Source organism: Aspergillus luchuensis, chromosome 1 (assembly GCF_016861625.1).
Source record: "Aspergillus luchuensis IFO 4308 DNA, chromosome 1, nearly complete sequence".
Taxonomy (NCBI): Eukaryota; Fungi; Ascomycota; class Eurotiomycetes; order Eurotiales; family Aspergillaceae; genus Aspergillus; species Aspergillus luchuensis.
The window spans coordinates 1763536-1777972 of record NC_054849.1 but is presented as its reverse complement, the minus strand read 5'-3'; the positions used below and the strand labels follow the sequence as shown (position 1 = coordinate 1777972).

The window sequence follows — 14437 nt, the reverse complement described above, 5'->3', positions numbered from 1 at the left end:
CCTATACCTACCACATCTTCTCGACATACAATATAGAACCACCCCAATGATGGCGTGGTACTCCCTCCTCCCGCCTACCCTCTCCTACATCGAAAGCTCGGTAGTGCACATCTTCGTCCGTTTCCCCTCCCCCTCCCCCGCTCCGAATCCTCCTGAGGGAGACAGAAAGAGTGCAAATCGACTAACTGTATTTCCGCATGAGCAGATATTCCTCGGCTTCGTTACTATCTTCCCCTGGGCGGCGCTTCTCATCTTCGATATATGTCTGTATACGGGGCGCATGTTGACGTTCGAATTACCGGTCGTGGGAGGTCGAGCTCGCGGGAAGCAGCGGCCAAGGGCGCCGAGTTTGAATGAGCGGCCGGATGGACAGCCTCGAGTACTGGTGGGGTTGAGTGGGAATACAAGTGGTGGCGGTGTTGGTGGCAGTGGACGGGAGGAGAAGGGGGTAGAAGGGATGACGAGGAGGGTGGTTGCTCAGGTGGAGGTTAATGGTGGAGGTCATGGTGGGGATTGATATATACCTGCGGTGGTGATTATATATTTGGGGATGCGAGTGAGGTATAATGGTATGGATATTGATGGTGATACCTCCTGGTGAGGGCACATTCCATATCTCCTCCCTTTGATGACTGGTTTGGTGCATGATTTTGAGGCGTGCGTTTGAGGTTCTGTTCATGTGGCATTATTAATACCCCTGTACCTATACTAGGTTGTTGCTTTTTCTGTCTTTTTTTAGTTTAGTGGTTGGTTTCTTGTTGAGCGGTTGCTGAGATACCTACCTGCTTTGCTCAATGGATGAGGTTTACATTATGTTCTTGTCCAGGGGCTGTATGCTCTGTGATATTCCTATATGGCTTATTTCTTTTCCCTTCAGGCCAGAGTTATTTGCTGAACATATCAAATGTTACCGTTACTGGACTTTTGCTGCCCAATATGCCAAATTTCTCAATTAGTGTCTCCAGTATTTTCGTATCGTTGCTAGTTTGATCTACCTTGTATACTTCTCATCGTTCTATACAATTTTCCTGATGTAAGCCATCCAAAGCTAGCTACATTACACACTAACAATATTGAAAGTACCTGCCTTCCAAGTAACTACGATAACATCTTAGAAAGATCATTCATAGTCTTAGTGCTGACCTCGGCATTACCAAGGTAAAGTTCCAACCTCTGACACAGTAAACTATCCGAGGGATATCTCACGCCGAAACAATGTCTTATCAGACATACTACATGCATATTCTTCACCATATCAACCAGAAAGATGACATGTACGTGGATCATCACCGACGTAGTATCCATCAAATACAACCTCGTGAGCCATCGCCGGAACGGGGAAGTCTTCCCCGCATCTACCAGTTATCTCCAACCGCCATTGCCATCCATCCCTTCTACTTATCAAGCAGCTATCAACTCCCGCCGAGTCGGGAATTGGAGCAATCGGCGATGAACGGACATATCAACCAATCGCGGATCACGATATGCTGCATGCACTACAGCAGTACTACTAGTATACTGATAACTGAGATGTACAAGAGCTAAAGACCCCCCTCGTTCGCTTGACAGTTCACACCGTCTTCAACCCTCATCAGTATGAACATGAACATTATAGAAGATTGGATATTCTATATCCAAAATAACCCCATCGTGGTAGTTTTTTTTGTCCTTGCACTGTGGTTATTTGGACTGTGGAATCGAGTACGTCTATTCCTGTTCACAACTTCATACTTTTGACTAACAAATGTGCGCAGCGATCACCCAATACCATCCCCAAAGATGAAGTCTCAAAAGAAGAACAAGATACCTACCCCCCAGTCACACCCCTCCCATCCTTCAACTGGGAAACCACCGAACCAACCAAATACCGACCCTTCAAGCCAAAGTACCACCTCAGCATGGGTATTACATCCCCTTCCCACCCAAACAGAACCATCCCCCCAAACTAACAAAAGCAATAACCACCCAGCCCTAACAACAACCGACATCTCCCACCTCATCCCCATGGACAAAACCTACAAAGAGCGTCTCACTCTCCGCCAATCCCTCCTCGCCCAATACCCCACCATCGTAGTAGGCGTCACCCCAGCAGGCCAAAAGCCAGAAAGTCCCGTCCACGCCGCCATCACCGAACTATACGAGTTTATAGTCGGCGTCTACCTTCCCACTCGCTACCCAAGCATGTTCACACTTGAAACGACCACCCATACCCAATCCCAAGACAATACCAACACCAATAACAGAGAGAGTACTAATAAAACCCTCCTTAACAAAATAACCAACACTCGCATTCCCCTCCCCCACCGCGGCTCCGGCCGAGACATGCTCTCTACACTGGGTACATTCGTCGACGAGGACTTTCTTGTCTTACTTCCTGAATCATCACCAGCATTCTCATACCCAACAGAAGAAGAAAAAGAAGAAGAGAAGAAGTATACCCTAGAAGCATACACGACCTTCTACCCCGCCGGCTTCGACACGCGCGAGAAGCTCGGAAAGCGGCTCTCGACGATCCATGACCCCGTGCCGCGGTATAAAGAGCGGTTGGAGAAGAGTATGGATCGGTTTTTTGCCAGATTGGAAGTAGGTAAGGTGGTGCAGCGCGTCAATTGGAGCATTAATACCAAGGGCACGGGGCTGTTTGCTGCGTTTGGGGGATTGCATGGGCATGAAGGGGAGAAAGGGGAGAGGGTGTTGGGAGTGGAGGAGGTGGATGGGGAGGGGGTATGTTATCTCATTTCATTTCCTTTTGATTTTGGTGGTGTTGGAAAAAAAAGGGAAAAGGGACAGGACAGTATACTGACTATGTATAGACTCTTCTTCGGTGTGAGCGTCAGACTCTACATCGGTTACCGAAGACCAAGGCGCTGGTGTTCACGTTCCATACGTATACGTACCCTATCCGGGCGATCAAGGAAGAAGGACTGGGTGAGGAATTGGCGTTGGCGATTGATGGGTTGAAGGAGGGGAATGTGCCAGAGATTCATCGGTATAAGAGGGGTCCTGTGTGGGGGGAGGCGGTTAAGGCGTATTTGAGAGCATAAAGTAGTAGTATACATTTGGTATCATGTCACGTTTTATTTTTGGGGAAATATCCTAATGTATATCCTTCTAGACCCATCTATCATTGAATAAGTGAAAGGTCTACTGCAGTCTCTGCACAACCTTGATCAAATCGGCCGACACACCCATAGCAGTAACATCACCACCGGCACCGGCACCCTGGACAATAAGCGGGTTGCTTCCATACCGCTTAGTGTAGAAGCTAATGATGTTATCACTGCCCTTGAGGCCAGCAATAGCACTATCCTTATCGAAGCGCTGCAATCCAACACGCACCTCCTTCTTCTCAACATCCACACTACCCACATACCTCACAACCTTACCCTCCTTCTCGGCACTCTCCTTAATCTCCGTCATCTGGCCATCAAACTCACCCAACCTCTGCATGAAAGTCTTCACACCCTCCGCGGAGCCATCCAAGCCCCTCAACTCCTCCGGAATCAGCGACTCAACAGGGAACGCATCCGGAGCCTGGACCTCCAACCCAGCGATACGCGCCAGAATAGTCAACTTCCTCGCAACATCCATACCATTGAGATCATCTCTCGGGTCAGGCTCAGTGTATCCCAACTCCTTGGCCTCAGCCACAACCTCACTCCACTTCCGTCCCGCACCAGCACCACCAACCGGCGCAAAGGTGTTGAACAAGAACGAAAGCGTACCCGAAAACACACCCTCGATGCGCGTCACCTCGTCGCCGGTGGCAACCAGATCCCGCAGCGTAGAGATAACAGGCAGACCAGCGCCGACGGTACTCTCGTGGTAGACGAGGGCGTTGCCCTGGGCCGCGGAAGCGAAGATGTCCTTCCAGAGGGACAGGTCGGAGGAGAAACCCTTCTTGTTGGGGGTGACGATGGAGATGCCCTTGCGGAGGAAGACAGGGTAGGAGGCGGCGAGGGCGGGGTCGCTGGTGTTGTCGACGAGGATGGAGCGGCCGGGCGCCGAGGAGAGGTAGTTGGCGATTTCTTCAGCGGAGAGGGCGCCGGACTTGGTCAGGGAGGGGGTTGCGCTGGCGGTCTTCCATTCCGCGGCGGGGATGCTGGGGCTGTAGGCGGGGGTCGGGGAGAGGAGGGTTTGAGTGGAGCGGGCGAGGAGGATGAGCTTGGGGGCGTTGGGGAGACGGGCGAGCTGGTGCAGGAAGGCAGTGCCGACGCCACCGACGCCTGGTGTGATCTGTTAGTATAATTGAACCTTTGGCAGTTGTAGTCATGGTAGTGGTGGTGATTCTTGCAGTGCTAGGCTGGTTGCTATTGCAGCACTGTCTGAGGAAATTCGGGGAAACTTACCAATGACACCGAGGAAGACAGGAGCAGACATTGTCAATTGGTTTGAACGAGTAAAGTGCTATACTTCACACAAAGAGACAATTGAGCGAAGAGGAATGAGCAAGAGGAGGGGAAAGATGAGTCGGAGGGGTGCGCGGGGCCCATCCTAGATCGGCTTAGTCATCGTCCTATATCGGACCCATCTTCAGCTCCTAGTTTAGTTAGTTACTTATCTTTCAATACTCCAGGATATAGCTACATCAGGTACATCCTACAGCTTCCTTCAACATACTGCACTGTCACAACAAATCTACCCACCATGTCAAATCCATCTCTCTACGGACAACCACGAAACAAAAAATCATCCCAATCCGAAGCCCCCTCCGCCTCCACCCTCGCCTTCACCAGCACCCTCTCCTCCCTAATCGCCAAAGACAGCACCACCGACTCCTCATCAACCCGCGGCACCGGCCGCCCACGACCCTCCAAAGCCCCCAAATCCGATCTTTTCAGTCGCCCCAACAAAGGCGCACAGAAACGCGCCGCTGCTGACCTCCGCGACGATGACAATGCCGCTCTGCAGCAGACGCACCAGCGCACGCAGGACATCGGGGCCGTGGATGCCGCCACGCTGCACCGGTCCAAGCGGCGGATGGAGGAGAAGGTGCGGATGTACGAGGATATGTCGCGGGGACTATATCTAGCCGGAGGAGAGAGTGATGATGACGAAGGGGATGATGTTGGACCGGGGGATGCGTATCTGGCGAGGCTGCGGCGCAAGGAGAGGGAAGGGTTGGTGGATTTTGATCAGAAGTGGAGGAAAGAGGATGGTGAAGGAGATGAGGGGGAGGAAGATGATGCTGAGGACAATGATGATAATGCGTCGATTGTTTCCTACGAAGATGAACTGGGCCGGTCACGGCGCGGAACTCGCGCTGAGGCGGCGCGTGCGGCGGCGCTTAAAGCGGAGGAAGGGGAAGGGCGAGGAGGAAATACAGAGCGGTGGCGTCCGGCGCGTCCGGATAATCTGATCTATGGGGCGACGGTGCAGACGGAGGCGTTTAATCCAGATGCGGTGGTTGCTTCGCGCATGTCGGATCTGGCTGCGCGGAGGGATCGGTCGGCTACGCCGCCGGAGGAGATGCATTATGATGCTGAGGCGGAGGTGCGGAATCGGGGTACGGGGTTCTATGCTTTCTCGAAGGATGAGAATGTGCGGAGGAAGCAGATGGAAGAGTTGCTGAATGCGCGGGAGGAAACGCAGCGGGAGCGAGACGCCAGGCGGGAAAGACGCGCGGAGCGTGAGCGGCTGAGGGATGAACGGAGGAAGAAGGTCGATGAATTAAGGGCTAAACGACGCGCGGAGATGTTCCTCGCTGGTTTGGGAGACGCGGGTCTACTGGCAGGGGGCAGTGGATAAGGTGGATACTTAATATTGCATTTTTGCTGCTTAGTTATGACTTATGATACCCCATTGATGATATATTATGTTAATGAATTCATTGGTTTCAAAATCATTGGTACATGCATCTCGCCTCTAAGGGACGGAGGGTATCATGCCTGGTAAGGCAGCTTTATGTGCAGTGAGAACGTAAGGTGATCGATCAGAAACAACAATCAAATAACAACCGTCTCGTGTGGCTCATTTCATCGTAAATCGTAACTCATTTGTCGTAATTGCTATATGTACTGGCGAGCCAGGACTGTTTCCTGTTTCTTGCCGTAACTGATACAGAACATGCTAAATGTTGCAGGTCTTGTTTTCGTAGTGTTATAAGTGGGCGAGTTCGGCGATTGTGTCCATGAAACCTTGGGCATCTAATACATGTCAGCATGTAACCCTCTTCAAGACGCAGCAGCTGCCCATACCTGACTTATTCGTGAACTTCAAGATATGCTCTCCTTTAGGTGTGCGAGGTGGATTATAACTGGGAAAGGTGAAAATGACTCGACGAAGGTCACGCAATAAGATGGTTTTGGTGTCTACACGGCGAATCCAGCCTCTGGAGCCGATATGTTCCGTTATGAAGGCAGTCCAAACGGGCATCCTATGTAAGCTGCCCAATTAGTAATGGTAGTCCGTGGGAATGCCGTCCTTCTTACCGTTTCATCTCGCCCTTGTGGACTGATGCCTGCAGACGCACGGCTCCAGACACGTTGTCTCGGTATACGCGTAAGGCGTGGAGGAAGTCATCATCGACAATTTGCCTAGAACAGTCAGTCTCCATCAGCAGTATGTAATGACAATCAGTCCCTTACCCTCCGAAATGCTCTTCCTCGTCGTCAAGTTCATAATCACGAATGCGTTCAACAGGCCGACCAGAGTCCTGCGATCGTAGCGCCAAGAACGTGCAGAAAAAGATCACCATCTCTGCGGTATGTTAGCCTTGTGCTTTTCGGCTCTCTGTATAACAAGATGTGCTGACATACGCTCAATGGTACTAAACTTAAGATTGGCCCACAGCACTAGTTCAGAGCCCCCGCGACGCCGTCGACAAATCTGCAAGCAGGAACCGATACGAACGATTTCTAGCAAGTTCAGGGGTAGGCAAGAGTAATCACTGGTCCGAGAGGTACGCCGGGATTTGCACACAATCCGTACGCGATGGTCATCTTCTCGTAAATAGAAGCAAACACGGAGATCCGAGTCACCACTAAAAGCACTAAAAGACAGTCAGCTTAATTTGATGTCTAGCATTGGGTGAGCTCACAGTTGGAATAGCTCCTCAAATCCCTCCTCATGAAGCCACCCTTTCACATTACCTTTCACCTCCCCGAGGCATTTGGAGCTAAGGAATTGTCAGCTATAGATTTTAGACAGCTTAGACTGGCTATATTCACCTTTCACCCACGTAAGGAATTGGGGTCATCGGGTGCTCATCCAGAAATACCCGTCTGGCCCAGTGGTCACTGACAGGAGTTGAGTCTATTGACTGGCTAGTGGCAGTGGTGCTAGTAGTAGGAGAGTCTGGCGCTGAGGGCACAGAGGGTGGAATGTCAGAGAATGTGGCTGATGATGTGGATATAGGCGATTGAGGTGAGGAATGAGAAGGCCGTGCTCGCTCGTACGACCTGCGTCCGCGAGGCCTACGCCCATTGACCGGACTTCCTGGATCAGCATTGCTGCCATTGCTGCTGCTACTGCTGCTAGAGGAAGGCGAACTCAATGACATAGAACCCAAACGCGGTGCAAGTCGGCTATCCTGGTGGACCAGTAGCCCTTTGAGGTTGCTGCGAAGCGAAGCCATCAGACGAGTATCGGTTACTTCACTACATTATACTCAGTGTTAGCCAATCCGGGCCGCAACAGAAAGAGAGACTGGGCCACGCACCCCTTCATGATCTCACTCAAATCCCTCAGAAACGATTTGTACTTGGCTAACCGGGTGGACAAGGATTCCTGAGATTCCTCCAAGAAATGGGCTGAAATTTCCAACCATAATTGCTTGTATGCCTCACTGGGGTCGCCTCTCCGGGACTCCAAATCATCAAAGAAGTCCAGCACGTCCTCAAGGGTGTAATTCAAGCTAGCACGGACCAATTCCAGATCAGGATGGATAGCGGATAGCCTATAGCGGTAGGCTCGATTTCTCGCCATGCCCTCCAAGCCTTTGAGAAAGAGGCTGATTGAAAATAGGTCGACGACAAGGCTGGTGATCTCCGTGTCATGCTCCGGCAGGAGGTTGCTGAAAGAGCGGAATCCTTCAGCTACAGCCTCCGCTGTCTTGTAAGAGTCGTGCAAGGACATCGTGAAGGTCACCTATGATGTTCCATGCATATATAGATAGAGGCCCGTTCTTGAGCACCACGGATGGTGATGAGAAGTTATAGTACAACGGTTGTGTAGTAAGTGAGAAGTATGGGGAAAGGTAGCAGCGAGGAATAACAAGCGCAGACAAGCAGCAGAGGGCCGTGGCGGGTCTTCAATTATATGGGAGACCGAAAATTAAAATGCATAAAATCAAGGGACCACGGGATAGGGCCAGACGGGAGCCGGGGAGGGGCAGGGAGAGACAACTCAGTAAACTACAACGATGGGGTCAGGAAGGGACCGTCTTATCGGCGGGATCAGCCCTCGGGAGGATGTTTAGACTGAAGTCTCACCAGGGGAACGGACGCAGACCGAAGGAGACTCTGCAACTGGACCAGCTCTAAGGAGTGAGAGGGCGACAAGGTCCCATTTACCCTTGGAACGCACACAAGGAGAAGAAAAATAGAGAAGACGGTCGAGATCCTTCGCACAAAAGAATGAATGCAGAACAAGAATCATTCCGCAAGTGGGGCAGGGATCTCGTCGTCAATCGCCCGAAAGGGTAGCAGCAAATGCGGCTCTCTGACAGCCGGACAGTTCTGGCAATGGAGCCAGAGATGCCTCTCACTATCGTCTAACTGCCTCGGGACCGTTGACGTGTTCATGCGGCAGAGGAGGCAAGAGGCCAATAATGAGCGGTGGAAATGCATGGTGGGATTGAGCGGTGATGGCCAGGACGGTCAGGATGGCAGATGAGGTGCAACCCCGCGGCTTGTCCCCATGTTGATTTACTGCTGTGACACTCTCAGCAAGTCAGTCATTAGATCCTCGAGCCGTTGATAGGAAAGGAAAAGAAAAACAAAAGAAAAGGGAGAGGAAGGAAAATCACCTATGGCATACAAAGAAGGGCATAATATCCAATGCCACATTGGATGTAAATCATACGAGAGGCAGTCCGCCCCCGATGGCTCCGGGCTTACTTGCAGGGGTCGCATTCCAGCTGGAACTTCCCCAAAACTTTATTCGCCCAGTACAGACTGGCTCGGTCACGAGACTCGCTATACAGCAAGACCGACAACGCTTGTATAAGACAAGGTCCTATTCATCTCCTCCAACTTGGCGGGCTTGGTAGCGGGCGCTCATATCTTAATATCAGATAAGCTTTCTCATGTAATATGGGCTTTGATACGCAAGGCGTTATTCCGCGATGTGCAGGTACTGATATTGTGCTACCCTAGACTTCAAAGCCGTGAATCGTTACACCCTTCAACCTGACCCCAACAGGAGTACACTCCTGCTCACGGGAGCTTGGTGGAGGGAACTGGGCTCTGGCCAGGCCAGCACGACGCTATTCTCTGGTTTCTAGCGCATCACTGATGGTCGGGCTGTCATACAACACACATACTGTTATGTGGAGCAAATCATGGCCAATGTATATATATAAACTACCAGTAACCTCCTGGCTAGTCCCCACGAGGTACGAAGTATGATCTGAACTTGAATCAATAAGGGGACTAGGCCTAGCGAGTAGATAGTATCGAGGCAAGTCATGACCAAATACTACCAAGTGAAACCCAAGGTAGCCCAAGGTGTGTTGTCTACGATCAACTTCAACGTTAGTATCAGCTAGTGCAGCCACGTTGTGCCCGGCAAGACTTAGAGACCACCTAAAGACTGGGCAATCTCAGCAAATCCCAAGACTATTCAAACTTGCTAACACCTTTCACTTCCGAGTTGCTGTTGCCCCCACATACCAAGCTAGTACTTTAGCTCAAGCCATAGTCACCACAAGTTATAGGTGACCGCGAGCTTTCCCCGTATCCACTCGGAATTGCGTAGACCAAGGGGTAGTACCAAACCAGGTAGATATCGGAGCCCAGCAATTCAAAAACCCGTCGTTATCTTATCTTATCGCACCAATCGTCTCGCTGATAATGATGACCTTTTCTAAGCTGCTTTGATCGAGGACAAGCTCAATTCAAACCAGAGACAAGGGAAAAGGTATATAAGTACTTTGGCAGTTGGAGATACCCTTTCTATACGTGGGAATGCACGGCAGCCCAACTGAATAGTAACCATGCTGCCAAGATATGCTGTTAAGGTCGTTGCGCACACACACACTGAAAAGTTATCAAAGGAGCCAGCGGTGCTGTATTCACCCACAGGTTATTGGCAATTATCCATGTTAGATGCTGGTTTTCACAAGGTACCACTTTAGGTAGGCATTATTTGAACAATCCACTTGCTTCAAACACATATTCTCGCGAAATTGCTACCACGCACAATAGCCATGGCCCAACAACCACCAAATACTGGCATCAGAACTAAGACCTGATTTGCTTAAAGGAGATACTGCACAGTAGATGCAAACGCGACAATACATCCCCGGATGCCATCCGGACACACGCACCGTGTACCTTTGCCACCTATGAGTTGTACGAACGCTTTAATGCACGGAAACTGTTTGATAGTTGCCTTGGGTAGGCATACATAAGTTGGATGTCAAGGTGCACTGGTTCCCTTCTATGTCCATCCGTCCTCAAGATGCCAAGTGGATGGCACGGCCATCCCTGCTACCTTTTTGATTCAGGTATGAGCCAGCTACTACTTTGTACTGAGTGGCCACATCTTCAGAGTGTGGATCGTCCGGTATCTGATGAGACCTAAGGCACCAAGGCTGCAACCGGAGATATCGGAAGCCCGACGCGTCCAACACGTAAACAAGCTGTCGCCCCGCGTCACCCCAGGAGCTTGGGCCACTTTTGCAAACAGAGTCTTCCCGCCGTCTCCAGAAGATGAAAACAATGTGTCCTGCAACGCTATGAACACTACGGAGTACAACTGGGGCATAGATTCGTCATGATATCATACTAGAAAATAGCATGGCATAAAGCAAGACCCACGAAAGGCCGAGGACAAGGATGTGGTTGATTAGGCTAGTATACAGCAGATATTGGTCGCCTAACATCACTTCTGCAGCTTCAATTCATATTTCACCATAGGTACTCGCAAGGTTTTCCCGTCGTTGTGAAATTCAGCGCCGGGCACCTCTTCAAGTCAAATTCGTCCCAAAGCCGCCAGTCCGTACAGTAAAAATTTCCCATCGAGAATCCTTCATAACAGAAAATCAAGAGTTACCGCCATCATCCCATACCAGAAGCCATTGAGTAGATAAAGAGAAAATATAAGAAGCATCAATTACAAGGCAGACAATCAGCGGAATAAACGACACGAAAAACGCCAATCGGCCAGACACACAAGACCCATGAAGAGAGGGAAACCCTTAGGATGATTCCTCGTCCTCCTCAGCAGCCGCCTGTTTGAAGTCTATTAGCATGGGCTGACACAGAATAGGCAGGGGTGTTGACTTACATTGTAGCTGGCCTTCTCGTCTTCGTAACGCTTCTTATCAGCGGCAGCCTTCTCCTCGTAAGGGCGACGATCGGTGTCGCTCAGAGCCTTCCACCGCTCTCCGAGCATCTTGCCAACCTGGCCTGCATGAGGTTAGACACCACGCTTTCCATTCAAGGTCCAGGGATTGCAACTTACCGAAAGAGATGCCGGGGTTCTCCTCGCGAACCTTCTCACGGTTGTCGTTGGCGAAGAACATGTAGGCAGAGAGACCACGCTTGGGGGCGTTGGGGTCTGAGCCATGCATTAACATATATTTCAGAGATAGAGGGAGGCATACATACCCTTCTTTCTGCGCTCAGTGCCACGGCCCTTGGTGGTCTTGCGGGTGGTCTTCTCCTTAGGCATTTTGATTATTGAGCTCTATGCAATCGTTAGAACGTGGAAGTTGGCTTCGAGTGATGCAAGCAGAATGATCCAGAAGGGAAGCAGGAAGTGACCCAGTCGACACCAAAAGCAGCAGGAAAAAGGACAGCGACAACAATATGATGATTAAGGAGCACAGGAAGTGATGCGACAGAGTGCGCAGTGCAAGTGGTGGTTGGTGGAGCGGATAAGCAGTGGTTTGCGCGCGCCCAAACAAGAGGGATCGCGGTCGCAAGTCAAATGACACCAACAGGGAAAAGGCGCGCAGGAGAGCAACTTACTCAATAATTGAGTCTGAAAAAAAGGGAAGTTGTGGATTTGAAGGTCGCAAATTTGACCTGTGGAGGATAAGACAGCTTTAGGTCAGTTCACTGCTACTAGAACTATATGATGGCTGTAGCAGAGGCGCGACAGCGAGGTCGCGCAAACAGGATGAGAAAATCAAGGGAAACAGATGATCAGAAGAAGCTTCTGAAAAGGAAAACAACTCTGTTGAAGGAGAAAAAAAAGATTGCGTTGGTGTTGTAGAGACAATGCTGAAGAGCGGAATGTTTATTAGGGAACCCACCAGTGCGGTATATGCAGTACTTTTTTGTATGGGAGAGAGAATTGTATGGGAGGAAGCGTAGTGAGAGTAGGTAGAGAGTGAATGAGAGAGGGAGAGGGGGAGAGCAGTAGTAGTAGGAAGAAGAGCGAGGGAAGACGGGAAGGCGGGCCATTACCTACCTGACCTCGCTCACACTTGGGAAGGGGGGAAGTGGGCAGCACAGCAAGGGAAAGCGAGTAGGTCTGCTGGCTGCGACTGGCTGGCCGCCCGCTGGAGCATGGTTAGTATTGTATCATACCGGTCACGTACCGTCATCTGCCTCTTTCCCGGCAACGCTCGCTGGCCGCGTTCTGGACGACTCTGTCGTGCTGGGTCACTGAATGGCCTGCAAGGTTGCAGAGCCTTTCCTTAGCAAGTCGAATGCCACTCAATGGTGTAATCCAGACTTCGCCTGTTAGACAAGATGGAGCTCTCTACCGAACATTGCGCTGATGGAGGTCCACTGTTGGTTGCCGTACTGAACTTTACCATACCACCTCAGTACCCCAATTTGCGCCACTATTAGGTGGATAATTTGGCCTTGGGTAAAATACATGGCGGTATCATGAGGGGGGTGTGGTGCTGGTAACCTGGAAACTACCGGTCGTACCGTATGTTGTTACTCTTTTACTGAGTCTAACCAGCAGTGCTAGTATCTACGGAGTCCTCCGTACTAGGTAGTACCTTTCCTTCTGTGCAGCACCTTGAGTCTACCTAATCCCGTGCGTGGCTCGTAGGTTCAATCGTTGCTACCCCAAATAAACCATCTATATCAGCAAGAGACTATTGAAATACAAGAGCTATTTTATGTGTTTCATTATCACAAATAACATCTATATTTTTAATTTTTTAATTTTAAGTTTTGTTCTTTTGTTTTTGTTGCATGGACACCTTGACTTTGTTTGATGCCGACTACTCAGCGTTCGGTACCGTGTACCTCGGAGTACTTGCGCGATATTTGAAGATAAACCCGCGCAGGGAATTCTCCGCCCTCCCATACAGGCGGTTTATCTTAGGCAGTGCTGCGTCCTAGTAGACTTTAGTAAGATTGTTTCTGACATACTTTAGGGCGTATGAGGTGAGTATCCTGTATCAGTTCCTGTCCGAGGTCCCGCTTCCCGTGTAGTTACGTGTGTTGAAAGGGGAAGGACTCGTCACTACATGGAAAGGCTCATCCCTGGTCAGTGACTGTGAGATGTGTCTACTAGACTCCTATAGACATAATCAGTAGTGGTACGATGTGGATACCTTACAGCTTCCCTTGCACAATAGAACTTTTATAGGCCCGAAGATGGGCTCGAGCGAGTTGCTGAGGCTAACCATGCCATTGCCGAGTGACACTAAGGAACGCTCATCTCCTAGCATATCGACACTCCCCCAATAAAAACGGGGAACCGTGAGAGTGATGTAGTGATGAGAGCAGAAGTGTTACCAGATAGATTAATCAACACCATTAGTTCGGTCATTCCAGGGACATGTGCAGCCTGCCTATCCGCATGGCGGGCTAGGAGCTAACTATTTACCTCTCATTATTTCGGAGTAAGCAGTAATTGTTTGGTTACCGCTCCTAGCAAATGTACCAGTCACAAAGCAGACCTGCTTCAAGATCACCCACTAATTCCATGCCAGGGTCAGAAAGTACGCCAATTCCCGAGTTCACGGACTTCTTCAGTGGCTCATCCCAGGCTATCTGCGCAGGGAATACCTTGACCTCAAATCACCCATGATTTTGGGCCCTACTCCCGCAGGTATCTGCCGTAGGTCAAGCTGTGTCTGGTATCATTAAGTACAAAGTAGGCTGTAACTCAATATTGGCAAATGTTCTCCACCGTGAAGGATAGAAACAAGATACCAAAAGTGTTGCGACATGTTTGCTTGTTGTCTATTGCTAGTCCCAGACATTAAAATAGACGATCGTAATGATTTATTGCAAAGGTCTGCATAGATTGTTCGCCCAAAGGGAGGTGCTGCTGATGCGACTTCGTAAATGCCACC

General features: G+C 50.3%; 6 protein-coding genes across 6 annotated transcripts; 3 read left to right on the top strand and 3 right to left on the bottom strand.

Moving 5' to 3' along the window:
* Window positions 1-46: 46 nt before the first annotated feature.
* On the top strand, window positions 47-517 carry AKAW2_10613A (uncharacterized protein; the record flags this gene model as incomplete). The annotated part of the gene is made up of 2 exons (XM_041689135.1): window positions 47-115; window positions 206-517. The coding sequence occupies 2 exons, from the start codon at window positions 47-49 to the stop codon at window positions 515-517; spliced, it is 381 nt and encodes a 126-aa protein (XP_041537333.1).
* Window positions 518-1596: 1079 nt separating this feature from the next.
* On the top strand, window positions 1597-3044 carry AKAW2_10612A (heme-dependent oxidative N-demethylase family protein; the record flags this gene model as incomplete). The annotated part of the gene is made up of 4 exons (XM_041689124.1): window positions 1597-1701; window positions 1755-1902; window positions 1970-2724; window positions 2814-3044. The coding sequence occupies 4 exons, from the start codon at window positions 1597-1599 to the stop codon at window positions 3042-3044; spliced, it is 1239 nt and encodes a 412-aa protein (XP_041537332.1).
* A 100-nt stretch (window positions 3045-3144) lies between these two features.
* Window positions 3145-4380, bottom strand: AKAW2_10611S (homoserine dehydrogenase; the record flags this gene model as incomplete). The annotated part of the gene is made up of 2 exons (XM_041689113.1): window positions 3145-4226; window positions 4350-4380. 2 exons carry the CDS (start codon window positions 4378-4380, stop codon window positions 3145-3147), a joined length of 1113 nt encoding a protein of 370 aa, XP_041537331.1.
* A 267-nt stretch (window positions 4381-4647) lies between these two features.
* On the top strand, window positions 4648-5748 carry AKAW2_10610A (CCDC174 family protein; the record flags this gene model as incomplete). The annotated part of the gene is made up of 1 exon (XM_041689102.1): window positions 4648-5748. The coding sequence occupies one exon, from the start codon at window positions 4648-4650 to the stop codon at window positions 5746-5748; it is 1101 nt and encodes a 366-aa protein (XP_041537330.1).
* A 942-nt stretch (window positions 5749-6690) lies between these two features.
* AKAW2_10609S (uncharacterized protein) lies at window positions 6691-8076 on the bottom strand (the record flags this gene model as incomplete). The annotated part of the gene is made up of 4 exons (XM_041689090.1): window positions 6691-6991; window positions 7040-7117; window positions 7170-7598; window positions 7661-8076. 4 exons carry the CDS (start codon window positions 8074-8076, stop codon window positions 6691-6693), a joined length of 1224 nt encoding a protein of 407 aa, XP_041537329.1.
* A 3286-nt stretch (window positions 8077-11362) lies between these two features.
* On the bottom strand, window positions 11363-11838 carry nhp6 (high-mobility group nucleosome-binding protein; the record flags this gene model as incomplete). The annotated part of the gene is made up of 4 exons (XM_041689079.1): window positions 11363-11395; window positions 11452-11573; window positions 11629-11724; window positions 11775-11838. 4 exons carry the CDS (start codon window positions 11836-11838, stop codon window positions 11363-11365), a joined length of 315 nt encoding a protein of 104 aa, XP_041537328.1.
* Window positions 11839-14437: the final 2599 nt, after the last annotated feature.